Here is a 16,117-nt window from a genome sequence, read left to right as displayed (position 1 = left end):
GGTGAAAGCCCTCGCCAGCCCCTCCCCCACATTCCTGGCGGGAGTGGGAGATAAGGCTCAGGGCCACAGACATCTACGTCAGAGATAGGAGGTCTCAATGCCATGGGCAGGGGCAACTGGACTGCGGGGCGTGGGAAGGGCTGGGGAAGACTGGGGTGAGAAGGGTAGAAGAGGGCGGGTGGTGGGATGGGGAGGGCAGAGTGGGGAGGCCCTGGGCAGACCCTGGCAGAAGGGGTACGGGGCAGGGTGCGGGTTCACCGTTGGCAGGGCCAGGTGAGCTATGTGGCCTCAGCTGCTTCTCTTGCTGCTGGCCCCACGGGGTGGGCATGGCTGCCACGGGCCGGAGCTGGACCGGGAACTTGTCCTGGCCAAGGTGAGGGCCCTGTTCCTGGATGCGTTGGGAGCCCCAGCAGTGACTGGGGAAGGTGGGAATCCTGGAGTCAGGCGTCTGCCCCGAAGACATGCTGTGAGGGGCTTCATGCGCAGGGGCTCTGAGCCCGAGGAAGAGGATGTCTCCCAGGCCATCCTTTTCCCGGCTACAGGTAACGAGGGTGGGGAGCTGGTAGCTTGACTTTGGTAAACAGTGTGGTACTGCAGGGGCTTGGGAGCCAGGCAGGTCTGCGTTTGAATCCCAGACCTGCGACTCAACTGGCCTTGCAGTAATGGACCAGTTACTGAACCTTCCTGAGCCTCTGTCTCCTCATCTGTAAAAAGGGCAATAATGCCTGCCTCTCAGGATTAAGTGAGATGGTGTATCTAGCGTGCATGGTTCACAGGAGGCATTTGGGAGATAGTCGTCTGGGAGGCCAAGGGTCTCTAGGGACAGAGATATCTGGGCATGGGCCCTTTCCTGCCATCTTTCCTTCTATCTTTGCTTTTGTTCCCTGCTCCAAACACTGTTTCTTTAGCCCCAAGTAGCTGAGACTTGAGAAGGTATCAGGGATGCAGGAGAAAGATTAGCTGGGAAACTAGTCTACCTTCTCTTGAGTTCTCTCCTCATCTCCCCATGTTGCACTGACTCAATGAGTAAAGCCCTCCTGTGGCTAAACTTTCTTGTAATCTGGCCCGCTTTGCTCTCAGAGAGGAACCCTTGCCTCCCTGCACTTCGGGCCCCGTGCAGCACAGTGAGTGTGGCTTTGGGATCAGGCAGAGTCCCAGCCTGGCTACTTAGCAGTTAAATGACAGTTCATCTTTCTAACCCTCAGTTTTCTTATCTGCAAAATGGATCAATTGTGAGGTTTATATTGAGATAACCCACATAACCCTACAGCCCAAGCTGCCAGTTCTTCAGCTCATGCTGGTTCATGATCGTTTGGTGCCATCTATATACCTGTCAGGGTAAGGATGCCAACTGCATTTTCTTAGAAAGCACTGTCCTCGTTCTGAGTTACATCCTTTCTCCTCCCCGCTCCTCCTTCTCCTCCTTCTTCTTGGTGTTAACCTGCCTTTTTAAGGTGGAATTATTTTAAAGACTTTCTCATGCAGTATTTCTGACACATAAAAAGACATAAAGAGTAATATAACGAGTGCTTGTGTACACAGCATTCAAGGTACCATTTCATAGTATCACATGAACAAAAATTTAAATATAACTATCAATTCTAGGCCTTGGTGAGGGGAGAAAGTGCAGGCCATCTTACACGTCGCTGATGGGAATATTAATTGGTAAAACCACTTCAGAGAGAAGTTGGCAACGTCTGGTATTTTTGTAGTCCTTTAATGATGAAATAACAAACGGGGAGCCTCTGTCAGTTCCCCCTGAGACTGAGGAGAGTCCCGCTCTGGCAAAGCACTCAGTAGGGCGCTTGGCAAGCTTATGAGTGGCAGCCACATCCCTCCTGCTGAGGAGGAGGGTCCCGGGTTCTGCCAGTCAGGGCTGCTCTCTCCCTTCCCTCTGCCTCCTACAGGTGCTCGCCTCGGGGACAAGCCAGCTGCCGGAGAGCTGGCCCAGGAGGCCAAGGAGGGCCTCTTTACATATGTGTTCCGGCCATCCCAGCACACACGCAGCCGCCAGGTGACGTCGGCCCAGCTGTGGTTCCACACGGGACTGGACAGGCAGGAGACAGCAGCCGCCAATAGCTCTGGGCCCCTGCTCGGCCTCCTGGCACTGTCGTCCGGGGGTCCCACAGCTGTGCCCATATCACTGGGCCAGGCACCCCCTCGCTGGGCTGTGCTGCACCTGGCCGCCTCTGCTTTCCCTCTGCTGACCCATCCCGTCCTGGTGCTCCTCCTGCACTGTCCTCTCTGTTCCTGCTCAGCGCGGCCCGAGGCCACCCCCTTCCTGGTGGCCCACACTCGGGCCAGGCCTCCCAGCGGAGGGGAGAGAGCCCGCCGCTCCACGCCCCCGCTGCCCTGGCCTTGGTCTCCTGCCGCGCTGCGCCTGCTGCAGAGGCCTCCGGAGGACCCCGCCGCGCATGCCGACTGCCACAGAGCGGCCCTCAACATCTCCTTCCAGGAGCTGGGCTGGGAACAGTGGATCGTGCACCCTCCCAGTTTCACCTTCCACTATTGTCATGGGGGCTGTGGGCTGTCCACCCCGCCGGACCTGTCCCTGCCAGTCCCTGGGGCACCCCCTACCCCTGTCCAGCCCCTCTCTCTGGTGCCAGGGGCCCAGCCTTGCTGCGCTGCTCTCCCAGGGACCATGAGGCCCTTACGTGTCCGCACCACCTCGGATGGAGGTTACTCTTTTAAGTATGAGATGGTGCCCAACCTGCTCACGCAGCACTGTGCTTGCATCTAAGGGGGTCCATCTAAGGGGGTCCTGCTGGTGGCCGAGTCGCCACCATTACCAGCCTGGAGGAAGGGCAGGGTTCCCACCTCCCCGCTCCTTCCACCTCTCTGCCTGGAGGCTCCCCTCCCTATCCCGTCCCTGTCCCACGGGTAACGTGACAATAAACAGCATAGTGCATATGACTCGGTGTGTATTCTTAGGCTTCTCTGACACGTTGTGTGTGTCGGGGTGAGGTCTGGGCCCCGGGAGCATGGGATTGTGGGATCTCAGGTCACTCAGCCTCACTTGACCTCAGAGATGTGGGGTTTACCAGCTGTAATTGGATGTGTATCTGGTAGGAAGCTACAATGCTTGGGGATGACAAAAAGGTGCTTCCCAGCTCAGGACAGCCACTCTGGAGCCAGAACTGGCCGTCATACAAGCTGGACCTGATGTGTCGGTTGGGTGGCCTGCTGTGCACACCTCATAGTGCCTATGCCCAAGTGGCCTAATCGCCCCCTCCTTGCCACACTCTGCCCTAGCTGATGGATGCCTAGCTCAAGGTCAGGCGATTTATAGATGTGCCCTGTGTATCTTTACATAATCCCTTAACTCAGCCCTTAATGTCAGACGGTGGAAAGGCAGAGAAACCATTTGCTCTTGTGTGAACTTGTGCCCACACTGAGAGCCCAGAGTGCACAGAGTCCTTTTCTTTTCTTTTCACGTTGCATCTCCTATCAGTCCATTCTGCCCCACCTTGACCGGGCCCCACTTCCCTGGCCTTCCTGCTTTCTTTTTCACTCCCCTCCTTCTCCCCTTCGTCTTAGTATCCTCCTGCTCTGCCCTAGGTCCTGGCTCTCAGCCAGTAGGTTCCATCCAGTCTCCCTTTAAGGGGTGTGTGTGTGTGTGTGTGTGTGTGTGTGTGTAGGGGAGGGTTGGGGATGTTCAGGTCCCTCAGATCGAACTCTAGAGCACTTCCTGATGTTGACTGCACAACTGCAAAGTGTAGTTATGCTAACACAAGACTGCCTCCTACTAACCCAGATCCACGGGGTGTGGAATGGGCCGGTAAGTTCCTGTCCCAGGAGGGGGTGTGGAGGGGGGACAATCCCAACCTGTCACCTTAGGCTAATGCCTTCTCGATACTTGAGCTGAGCTGGGTGAGCTATTGTTCCTCACAGCACCAGAGCCCCCAGGGCAGCCCACTCCGACTGCGACTGCATGAGGCCCGGTCTCAGTTGATGCTGCTGCTAGGGAGTTGGGAACTCGCCTGTTCACAGGCCTGGGTCTCTCCAAGCACCTTCATCGACACCCAGCATTGCAACTGGTACGCTCAGGGCCCCTGGGCTCCCCACTCAGGCGGGGGACTGGGGAGAGGGCTGGTTGGGCTGGGCCAGTGGTGGGAATGGGAGATTTTCCTCAAGGCCGTCTAAGCACTGCTCTCTCCCTGTCTGGCTTCCCTTGCCTGGTCACCCCTGCCCTGAGCGGGGCTTGTCCCTGAGACCTTCAATCCTCTTACTAGGCTTAGGATGCTCCCTCGTCCTGCTGGGGCCATCTAGGACCCTGTGACGTCCAGACTTTCCCTGTGCCAGGGATGTGGATGTCATCTGAGGGCTGGGGACACTCTACCTAGGGCCACAGGGTTCTCTACTAGGCCAGTTAGCAGATGGGTGTTGCTAGGGAAGTGTTTTCACATATCTGATACAGAGTGAGAGAAATGAGTGCCACATAGTAACTTTCACAAAGCCAAAGGTATTCTTTCTAAAGGGCTGCCCTGTATTCTAAAATTATCCTTCCTGTGTATGTGTGTCAATATGTTATTTCTTTTATGATATCATAGTGATGGTAGATGGTAGGGGTTTGGTTTGTTTGTTTGTTTTTAAGTTTTTACTTAACAAAATTAAAACTTGGCAATTCTAATTTGGATCCTAAGATTTTTCTTTGTAATTTCGCTGCTGAAATCTGTGAAATCCTAAAGTCTGGGAGTCACTGGGATGGGCCACCCTTCCAGGGTCTCTAAGGCCTTTGATTCCACTAACTTAGCAAGTCAGGAAGAAATGTTCACCCCTCCCTAAGAGGGGCCAACAGTGGCTAAGAAAATCTGTCTTCACTCCTGGCCATGAGACTAAAAGCAGTAGACTTCAGAGATTTTCCCTGTTCCCTGTGGTAATCATTAGAGACATTTTGAATAATCTTCACTCAGAGACAAATTGAACAGAAAATTCAACTCAAACTGGCTTAGACCAAAGAAAAATAGAATTAAAAAAATCACTGGCTTATGACAAGTCCACAGGCATAGCTGGCTAAGGTATGGCTTGATTCTGGGGTCAAAAGACACTACTGTACCAGGATCCAGCTATAGGCTCTACGTCCCCTGATTGGGCTCCATCCCAGGTCCAAGGCAGCCTGGGCAGTTCCAGCCTCTCATCATCATACCACTTGGTCTAGTAGGAGGGAGTTTGCTTATAGAAGTCCCAGATTGGGTCTTGGTGGCCTGACTGTCCTGATTAGGGTCATGTGCTCCTCCAGGAAAGGTGGCTGAGGGAACAGAATGAGTTAATGACTTAGATCATGTGTCCTACCCCTGGAGTCCAGAGCCTAAAGCACAAGGTGAAGTTATTACCTGCTTCCCCAAAGTAGAGTGCAGTTACCACACAAAGGTGGGATAGATGCTGAAAGAAAAGTACCGCTGGTTCCTCCTCCTAATTATGTCTCAAATCAAGCCCTTTCTCTCTCTCTCTACATAGACACTATTTTGCCATAAAGGGAACTTCTTTTTTTTTTAATTGAAGTATAATTGATTTATAAAAATTGTGTTAGTTCCAGGTATACAGCAAAGTGATTCAGTTATATACATATTTTTTCAGATTATTTTCCATTATAGGTTATTACAAGGTATTGAATATAGTTCCCTGTGTTATGCAGTAAATCCCTGTAGCCTATATAATTTATGTATAGCAATTTGTATCTGTTAATCCCATACTCCTAATTTATCCCTCTCCCCCACCCCCTTTCCCCTTTGGTAACCATAAGTTTGTTTTCTATGTCTATGAGTCTGTTTCTGCTTTGTGTATAGATTAATTTGTATTACTTTTTAGATTCTACATATAAGTGATATCATATAATATTTGCCTTTCTCTGACTTACTTCACTTAGTATGATATTCTCTAGGTCCATCCATGTTGCTGCAAATGGCAATATTTCATCCTTTTTTATGACTAATATTCCATTATATATATAATATTCATATATATATATACACACATATATATGTGTATATATATACAACACTACATCTTAAACCAATCACCTGTTGATGGGCATTTGGGTTGTTCCCATGTCTTGGCTACTGTAAATAGTGCTGCTATGAACACTGGGTACATGCATCTTTTTGAATTAGAGTTTTTGTCTTTTCTGGATATATGCCCAGGAGTGGGATTGCTGGATCATACGGTAGCTCTATTTTTAGTTTTTTAAGGAACCTCCATAGTGTTTTCCATAGTGGCTGCACCAATGTACATTCTAAAGGGCGATTCTTGATTGAGCAATTCAGCAGCCTCCTTAACCAGTCTCTAAGCAGTCACTCCCTACCTCTCCAGTCTATGTCACACCTGGTGCGGAGAGGATAACTTCTTTGGTGATTTTGTCCCTTAGGTGATGAAAAACTTGTCTACCCAAAGTTCAACTTGCTTTGTGTGGTGTAACAGCCCTTTACAATAGACCCTACACCTATCCTTGCAGACTTAGAGTGATACAGTCATGAGCTAAGGGATGCCAGCAGCCTCTACAGGTTGGAAGAAGCAAGGAACAGATTCTCTCCTGCAGTCTCCAGAAGGAGCCTGTGATTTGTTACTTTACATGGCAAAGGGGACTTTGCAGATGTGATTAAGGTTACTACAGACCTTAAGGTGGGGGGAGATAATTGTGGATTATCCAGTGAGCCCAATCTAATCCCATGAGCCCTTAAAGACAGAGAATATTTCCTGGCTGCTGTCAGAGAGTTGTGATGATAGGGAAGAGTCAGAGAGATGCAATGTTGCTAGCTTTGAAGATGGAGGAAGGGGGCCAAAAGCCAAGGAATACAAGCAGCCTCTAGAAGCTGGAAAGGCAAGGAAATGATTCTCCCTCAGAGCCTCTTGAAAGGAATGCAGTCCTGCCGTCACCTTGATTTTAGCCCAGCGAGACCCATACCAGACTTCTACATAATCGTAAGATCATTAATCTGTGTTCTTTTAAGCCACTAAATTTGTAGTGATCTGTTACGGCAGTAACAGAAAACTAACCAGAAACAGTGACCAAAGATGAGGTGGTGTCTGGGAAGAAGAAAACCCTTTTCTATCATTCCTGATGTAGTCTGCCTCATCCAGGAAATACTTGGCTTCAGTACAATTCAGAATATTTATGCTGGTCATTCTTTGGATCAAGTATGTTTGACAAAAAATACATTCCTGAATTTCTACACTAGTTTTGTCTTGGAGTAGAATATATTCTGGGTTGAGCAGTTAGAATAGTGTTAACATAGGGTGTCCCCTAGAAAAATGTGTTGAATGAAAAAATGAATGTGATCAAGACAGGCTCTGAAAGGGATTGTAATCATTTGAATTTTTTTTTTTTTTTTTGCGGTACGCTGGCCTCTCACTGTTGTGGCCTCTCCCATTAAGGAGCACAGGCTCCAGATGCGCAGGCTCAGCGGCCATGGCCCACGGGCCCAGCCGCTCTGCGGCACGTGGGATCCTCCCGGACCGGGGCATGAACCCGTGTCCCCCGCATCGGCAGGCGGACTCTCAACCACTGCGCCACCAGGGAAGCCCCTCATTTGATTTTAAAGTGCTGTTTAACACATATTCCCAAGGATTGCTGACCTTAATGTCTTTTTGTTTCTAGTTTACGATGGTCATAGCTCTATAGGTAACAATGCCAAGCTGTATTTTTTTTTTTTTTTTTTTGCAGTACGTGGGCCTCTCACTGTTGTGGCCTCTCCCTTTGCGAAGCACAGGCTCCGGACGTGCAGGCTCAGCGGCCATGGCTCACGGGCCCAGCCGCTCCGCAGCATGTGGGATCCTCCAAGACCGGGGCACGAACCCGTGTCCCCTGCATCGGCAGGCGGACTCTCAACCACTGCGCCACCAGGGAAGCCCCAAGCTGTATTTTTTTGATACTAGTGATATAGCTAAATCAATAAGTCAAAAAATGCATAAAATCTTAATAGGAGAAATAATTATTGAATGATCAAGCTAGTTCAAAATAAGAATACAAATACTTTTCAGTATATATCAAAAAAACCTTATTTGACAAAAAAAAATGTTTCTTAATGGCTGTTGGTCAAGGCAGCATCGAGAAACTTGAATGCAAATTCTACCAAATGATTTATCAAAAAGGGGTTTTGTTCATTTTTTTTTTTCCTGCAAACAAATGTGGTTACATTAACACTGAGCACATAACAAACTGGTTTGCCTGGATGTTTAAACATTACCAACATAAAACTAAAACATATTTATCTCAAGATCTATTACTAGTCCAAATGTATCTATACTAAGGCTGGAAGACAGAATAAGAATAAAACCAAAATGTATCTGTAAAGTAATAAAAATAATTTGATTGTTTTTATGCTGGAAGTATGTTTCTTGTTAATACAGCACATCATCTTTCTGATCTGCTACTGCTTGGATATTCTTAAGAATATCTGTTTCAGGCTCTCATCAGTGAGCTCTATGGAAATGAAGTCCAAGAATAAAGTCAAGAGTTGCAAGTTCAGGATGGGACTGTACAATAAAGTCCGGAACATCCGGGATCCTGTGTGTAATGTATTGAATGACTCTCATTGGCTAACCTGATTGGAATTTTTGTCATTGGCATGGAATCGTCAACAGGAACAACTGCATTAAGTACCGACTTCTCTTCTGGAGAGGAAGGTGTATTGACTATTTCAGGTGTAAGGCTTCCAAGTTTTTGCTTTCTCTACTAAACCTTATTTGAACCTTATTCTAGGTTGTATGTATTCTTGATCTTGATGATCCTCCATATCCAAATTCACTTGGCCATTCTGAACCAGTTGCAGAAGCGCCAGAGGAATTTCTTTTGCCATCTTCTGACAACAATAATGCCACTTTAAAGGATTTCTAATATTAGTTGCTGAATTTCAGGTATACATGCAAAGAGAGTCACCGTTCCCTTAACAGACTCAAGAAACTGAGCATTTGTTGGGTTCGTTGTAAGGTCTCAATTCTCCATCATCTAAATGGAAACTGTTGCTTCACAGTTTAAGCAGAATCTGATATCTTGAAGCTGATTTTCTCCACTAATGCATTCAGATCACTTACGAAAGGAATGACCCGATCTGTATCCTCCACCTGTAGATGATTTAGATTTGTGATCACCCGAAGCTCTTGAGGCTTAATTCAGAGGGACAGTCCCATGTTCCCTTGCCTCTTTGAAAAGTTCATTCACAATTTTCCCAGTAGAAGGTCAAATTATATGTAATCCACTGTACCCATGTTCACCTGAATAGAACCTTACTATGGAATGATGTGGTGGTCAGCACCTTAAACAAGTGAACATCTCCCCAATAGTGGGAAAACATTTGGGGTGGCATTTGTGGGCTTTTAAAGACTGTAATTTTAGGTCTATCAGATTAGGAAGATTTGCATTTCACTTCATACAATTCTGCTAAGGCCAATTTATTTCTTGATACATCATCGCTTTGATTGTTTTCAGTTTTTTTTTTTTTTTGCAAGCTCTTCATATTCTTATTAAATTCTGCAAATCCTGTGCTTTTGGGGGCCACAGCCCTGAAGACCTCCTCTCCCTACTCTGCGGGCTAGGTGCTGCCTTGGTCATTTTCCACCAGCTCCCTGGCTTCTTACCCTTTTAATGTTTCTCTCCATCCCCTCTCCCCCATTTTGTCCTACTCTTTAGTGTGAACAAATTTACTAAAGTCTTTGCTCACCATTGCTTTTAGCCTCTCACTTCTTTTTTTTTTTTTTGCGGTACGCAGGCCTCTCACTGTTGTGGCCTCTCCCTTTGCGGAGCACAGGCTCCGGACACGCAGGCTCAGCGGCCATGGCTCACGGGCCCAGCCGCTCCGTGGCATGTGCGATATTCCCGGACCGGGGCACGAACCCGTGTCCCCTGCATCGGCAGGCGGACTTTCAACCACTGCGCCACCAGGGAAGCCCTCACTTCTTTTTCTTGGGCTCCTTTTTCTTGGTACTGATCTATCCTCTTTTATTATTTATTTCAGAGCAAGTCTGTAGGTGATAAACTTTCTGAGTCCCCCACTACAGAAAAAGTCCTTTTATTTTTGCACTTGAATGATGGGCTGTGTATGTAATTCTAGAGTCAAAGTAATTTTTCCTCTGAATTTTGAAAAATTCTCTCCCTTTGCTTCTTGTATCCTGTTTTTCAATGAGACCACATGATTCTCATACCTTTGTAGTTCATTTTTTTTTCCCTCATTGGAAGTTTTCAAGATTTCCTCCTTACCATGGCATCTGAAATTGCATCACACTAGATCTCATGTTAGTTTGAAAAAGGGATCCTAACTGGCATTTGGTGGGCCCTTTCAAACTGAAGATTCATGTTTTTCTTCAATTCTAGGATATTTTGTTCTTTATTTGACTCTAACTTCCTCTCATATTCTTTCTATTTTCTTCTTCAGAACTTTATTATTAGCTGATACTGAAAGTGTTAGATCGATCCTCTGTGTATCTTAGCCTTTAAAAAAATAAAATACTTTGCATATTTGGTGTTGTGCTATGTGATAGAAAAACATATTTACTCAGTCCTCCGGGTCACACATGTACCCTTTAGCTGTGCTTATTCTGATCATTCTTTTGAGGATTTTGTTGCTTCAGAATCATGTTCAATTTTTCAGTTGATTTAAAACAATCAGTGTGATATCCTTTTCCACTCAAGAATGCTACAATTATTCTAAAGTCTTGGTCTTGCTCTGTGATCTATTTCACTGCATGAAAGCTCCTCTATGCACTGATATCTCTTTTAAGATGTTGACTTTCTCCCAATGTTTGGTAATTATTGGTTGGAAGCTCATCCTTTACCACAGATTCCAGTCTGATTGTTTGTACCCTCCTTGGCAAAGGGGGTATGAGATAATGTCATGGTGTACATCAAAACCTTGTCAGTTACCGTTGGCAGCGGCATATGCTGTGAGGTAGGGTGTCCTGGCAGCTCATCTTCTGCAAATGGGTGCTCCCTTTACCTCCTACGTGCCACCAGTCACCAGGAACACTGTCCTTTCTCTCCATCTAATGATCTTATATCCACTGCTCCTACCTGAAGGCAGATAATCCTGCTGGAATTTCTTGGCCCCAGGAGACAAGAAGGGGGAGTGTGTGTGGAATGGCTGACGTGCTGTGGCATGCTGAAAAATCAGTGCGCTGTGGATGGCCCTTGAGCCCAGGACCTCTCAGGATCCGCCCTCTCTGGGCACAGAGCGCTCTTGCGGCTCCTATGGTACTCTGCTGCTATGCACATTCTGAGCTGTGGTTTTCTCCTCTGACCAACTTGCACCTGCCATCCTTCTTTCAGGGATTCCTCATGATTTCTGGCCCACCACGGGCTCTCCTTTTTGTCCAGGATGATTATGAATTTATTTACTTATTTTTATATGTTTTCTGTTATTTCTAACCATTTGGGATGGGAGGTAGAGGCTGCAACATGTATTCAGTTGGCAGTTTTGGACAGGAACCATCTCCCATAGCACTGTCTCTACCATAACATGCATCATGTTTGTGATAGACAGCATAATGGCCCCTTCCCCCAATGATGTCTATGTCCTAATCCCCAGAATCTGGGCAAATGTTATACCTACACTCTAAATTTACACAATGTTATATGTCAAATTTATTTAGTTAAAAATGTTATGTTATATGGCAAGGGAGAATTGAGATTGTGGATGGAATTAAAGTTGTTAATCAACTGACCTGAGAATAGGATGATTACCTCGGATTATCCAGGTGGGCCCAGTGTAATCACAAGGGTCCTTAAATGGGGAAGATGGTGGCAGAGTCAGTGTCAGAGTGATGTGATGTCAGAAAGACTCAGTCAGTCACCACCGGCTGTGAAGATGGAAGGGGGCCATGAACCAGGGAAGCAGGCAGCCTCTTGAAGCTGGAAAAGACAAGAGAACAGATTCTCCCCAGGAGCCTCCTGAAAGTAACAAAGCCCCGCCGACACCTTAATTTTTAGCCCAGTGAGATCTAGTTTGGACTTCTGATCTTCAGAACTATAAGATAATAAATACGTGTTGTTTCAAGCAACTGTTTGGTGGAATTTGTTACAGCGGCAATAGGAAGCGAATACAATGCTGAGATGTGATTACAGGAGTCTCTCTTCCACCACACTGCCAGCCCTTGAGAACAAGAGCCATACTGTCGTCGCCAGTGTTTACCCGGAATCCAGCACAGGATCTCACACATAGTCAGTGCTCAGTAAATGTTGGTTGAACGAATGAAAGAATGAAAGACTGCTCTGAATTTGAGGTTCTACAGAGGCTCTGAGATTCCCAAGCAGGCTCTGCCTTTCCCCTTCCCCTGGTCCTGGAGACCCTAATCCCTCTGATCTCGCTTGTCTGCAGGTTTTATTGCTATTCCATTTGCAGCTTCTTCCCTTGCTGTGGACCATTTCTCTCGTCTCTTCAGCCCTGCGTGTAGGCAGAATTGAGATGGAAGACACTTGGCACATAAGTACCTGACTTTACCACAGGCCTTCCCTGGGTTATGCCTGAAACAGTGACTTTTTCTTCCTCTCCGAGACTCTGCCTGCTTTCTTCTCTTCTCCATTGCTGCCTCCATTCACATTTCCAATCAGGCTTTTGCTGTTTTCCCACCAGCTGGAATGGGGAATGTAGTTTTCATCTCATCTTTTCCTTTCTGTGTTCTGAATTAAGCACAAGGCCGATCTTTCTTATAGCCCTTCTTAACCCCCTTCTCAGATGATTCCATGTGTTTCCAGGCTAGGTAATGAAAAGAATTAAAGGCACCCTCAGGTGACCTCAGGTTTTCTATAAAGCCACTCAGGGAATCCCTCAATATATTTTGTGCAGAACTGCAAATTCCTCTTGGGCTGGGTGACCATGGCTGCTGTTGGGTCACTGAAATATTGTTATTTTGTGGCTTTTCAGCCAGCCATTCTCAGGCTCTGGCTTCTCTGATTTCGCATTGAGCTTGGCTTCTGCCTCTCCAGCTTTCCCTCTGTGCGCCTCACATTCAGTCTCTCCTGGAACCAGGCAGGATGCTTGGTCACGGTCCAAAGCAGAGTTCTCATGCCAGATCTCCTCCAGTACTGCTTATTTGTCCCATATGTTTGATTTTGGTGACTCGATCAATGCCTGCACCAGTCTTTTGTGGCTCAGTCTGGCAGCAGAGCCAAGAAACATGGTATGTGGTTACTAACATAGAAAGAACTGCCTCCGACCACTCAGTCCTGGGGCTGAGGGGGCCAGGCGCACAGACAAACTAGTGCAAGCTCTTTTACTAAAATCTATTTTTGGAGGTGATATGCACCTCTTCATTCCTTTCCATTGTGCCCCCCTCCCCTGCTGCCTTCCTGATCCATGAAGATACCTAGTTGAGGAAACAAAGAAATCATGCAATTTCACCCTCCCTACCCACAATGCAATTTCAAGTGTGAAATTTTCATTACGGAGGAATCCTTAGGTTTCGGTTATCCGATCTGCTGCAGGAGTCTGTAGCACCAGAGTGGTGAGGTCCAGATCAGAGACAGTGGCTCATGTCCTAAAGGTGAACTTCTGTTCCCCCGTGGGCAACAGTCCAGGGAATTGCCTGCTCCAAGGCAGCAGAAACAAGCAAGCTTTGGACCGGGATGCTGAAGTTTGTATCCTCCGGTAGCTGACTTTGTCATTCTTGTATGAAGATACCCTCTCTTTCCTTCTCTCCATTCCTGCTGCCTAAGTTATAACCAGCACACCTTCCCTTACCCCTTTGGTAACAAGCATTTTGCAGATGCCACCCCAGGGAACTTAGGGGTGGCAGGGAAACTACCAGTGGCAGCCGCTTACAACTCACTTTCCTCCTCACACAATAACATGGGGCTGAAACCTGATGCACATTTCTGATTTTAGGTGGAGTGTTATTCCTGTGGAATAAAACTCAGAAGAGTGTTTGTCAATTAAGAGCATGATGTCATGACATTTCTTTGAGGAACATAATTTCATTCATGGTAACATGAAATTATGCAGTAGCAAGCCCTGTATATTACTTTCTAAGGATAATTTTTTTTGAAATGGCATTGCATGTCTTTTTAATAAAGATAATAATTCTTTAAGAGGTGAATTTGAAATTTGAACTTTAAAGAGTCCTTAGATTTAATTGTTAAAATAATGTTTAGCTCTTTAATCCTCCTGGAATTTCATGTGTGTGGTATAAGGGAAGGAACTTAGTGTTTTTCAGATGGGACAGCTAGCTGTCCCAAAACTATTGAACAACTCACTTTTTTTTATACCATTAAAATCAATTTTATCATGGATAGTAAAAAAAAAATCCCCATGTAATCTTGGTTGTTTCTGTCAATATTTGTCCATCTTTTTGTCAGTATCATGCTGCTTTGGTTACTGTGGCTTTATAGGACATTTTGTTATCTGGTAGGGCAAGTCCCCTCTAAGTGCCTCTTATTTTTTTTTTCCCTCGAAGTTTCTTGGCAGTGCTCATATGTATAGTCTTCCAGAGGAATTTAAGAATCAACTTGTCAAGTTCCAAAATCTTCCCACTGAAATTCTGATGGAAATTGCATTAAATTGACATCATTATAATACTGAGTCTTCTCATCAGGAACATGTTATCTTTCAATTACTTAGGTCATTTCTAATGTCCTTAAAGTTCTCCAGTTTTCTTCATATATATATGGCATATTTCTCAAAATGTTCTAGGTCCTCTCTTTTTCTGTTATGGTGAATGGATAATTTTTTCCCCTTTCAGACTTTAAGTTTTTGCAAAGGTTTTGTTTTAGTCCAGGTCCTTATGGTAGCACTTTACAGAAATACACTCAAACTAACTTAGGGGAAAAAAAAAGGGGTGGGGTGGGGAGAATTCTTTGGAAGGTGGCCAAGGCCTGCCCTGCAGGCCAAGGGCAGAAAGGGGAGTGGGCCTCACACAGGGCTGGAGAAAAGAACTGCTTGGTCTCTTCTTGTTGCTTCTCTCAGGAGATGGTTTCCTCTCCCTCTGTAGTTCAGCTTTCTTTGCTGCTTTTTGTCCCCCTTTTACATTCAAGGGGATGCAGAACAAACATGGCTATAGGAGCTACCCATGTGAATGGTGAAAAACGATGTGGGCTGGAGAGGCACCTCTGAAATTGATTTCAAAGCACTACAATGTCACAAACATCAAAAGAATCTGTCTCTTCTTGTCTAAAAAGGATAGAATTAGCAGTAACAGTATGGGAGAACCCGCCCTCCCAGGTTCCAGGCAATTGCTAAAAAGGGACTGACAATCATCACCCTTATGGGATTAATAATTCAACAAAAATATATTGAAACCTACTGTAGAACACAGGGAACTCAATGCTCTGTGGTGACCTAAATGAGAAGGAAATCTAAAAAAGCGGGGATATATGTACAGGTATAGCTGACTCACTTTGCTGTTCAGGGTAAACTAACACAATATTGTAAAGCAACTATACTCCAATAAAAAAAACAAATATATATATATATCGAGGTCCTACTTTTACTTCATATTTTTATACTGCTTCGCTGATCATGACGTGCTTCCTCGTAGTCCCTTTCATTGCCTTTTAGGGTTTGGGCTCAGACCACACAAAGTATGCCATAGTCGCCAAACTGTGTGCTTTAGTGGCATAACTTGCCATTTCAAATAATTTGCCTTCAGAAAAGAAGATCCTTCAAATTTTGCAACTTGGGATAAAGATGCCTATGACCTTATTCCTTATTCCTACTCTCAACTGGCTTACGATTCATTTTGAAAATAAATCAGAAAATTGGGCACTACATTAAAAAAACCCAACCAACCAAACAAACAAAGCCTCCTTGAAAACAAGAAATTCTGTTAAGAGACATTATTCTTAATCTAATTCTGTAGTCGATGTCTGTTATTTGACCGGGAGCCAGGTGAAAGCTACAACGGGAACTTGGCAGTCTCAGCAATATCGGTTACTAATTGAACGACCTTCCCAAGTAACCTAAGCTTTGTGAATCCGTTTTCTCATTTTCAATCCCGAAACAATAACAACTTTTAAATTCAGGTGTTAGAAAACAAAGTAAAAACAACAACAACAACAAACAAAGGACGAGGTGCACGTGGAGGGCTAACAATCGCTAATGAGAAAGCCCGATATTGATGAAGGAAAAAAGAAAAGCGAGTCTGGAGCGACATTAAGTAAAACTGTCAAAGAAACCCCAGAGATGGCACCTCCGCC

General features: G+C 45.8%; 1 protein-coding gene and 1 pseudogene across 2 annotated transcripts; one reads left to right on the top strand and one right to left on the bottom strand.

Moving 5' to 3' along the window:
• Positions 1–280: 280 nt before the first annotated feature.
• Positions 281–2,740, top strand: INHA (inhibin subunit alpha; the record flags this gene model as incomplete). Its single annotated transcript, XM_082657853.1, has 2 exons — positions 281–542; positions 1,908–2,740. The coding sequence occupies 2 exons, from the start codon at positions 281–283 to the stop codon at positions 2,738–2,740; spliced, it is 1,095 nt and encodes a 364-aa protein (XP_082513979.1).
• A 5,669-nt stretch (positions 2,741–8,409) lies between these two features.
• On the bottom strand, positions 8,410–10,828 carry LOC309824977 (UBX domain-containing protein 2B-like; annotated as a pseudogene). The gene is made up of 3 exons: positions 10,795–10,828; positions 8,876–9,225; positions 8,410–8,786 (listed from the first exon to the last, which is right to left on the bottom strand). The product of its transcript is annotated as a UBX domain-containing protein 2B-like (transcript).
• Between the last annotated feature and the right edge of the window lie 5,289 nt (positions 10,829–16,117).

This window comes from Grampus griseus (genome assembly GCF_964374135.1).
Source record: "Grampus griseus genome assembly, chromosome: 7".
NCBI classification, from domain to species: domain Eukaryota; kingdom Metazoa; phylum Chordata; class Mammalia; order Artiodactyla; family Delphinidae; genus Grampus; species Grampus griseus.
Note: the sequence above shows the minus strand (reverse complement) of the source record. Positions and strands in the feature narration are given on the sequence as shown.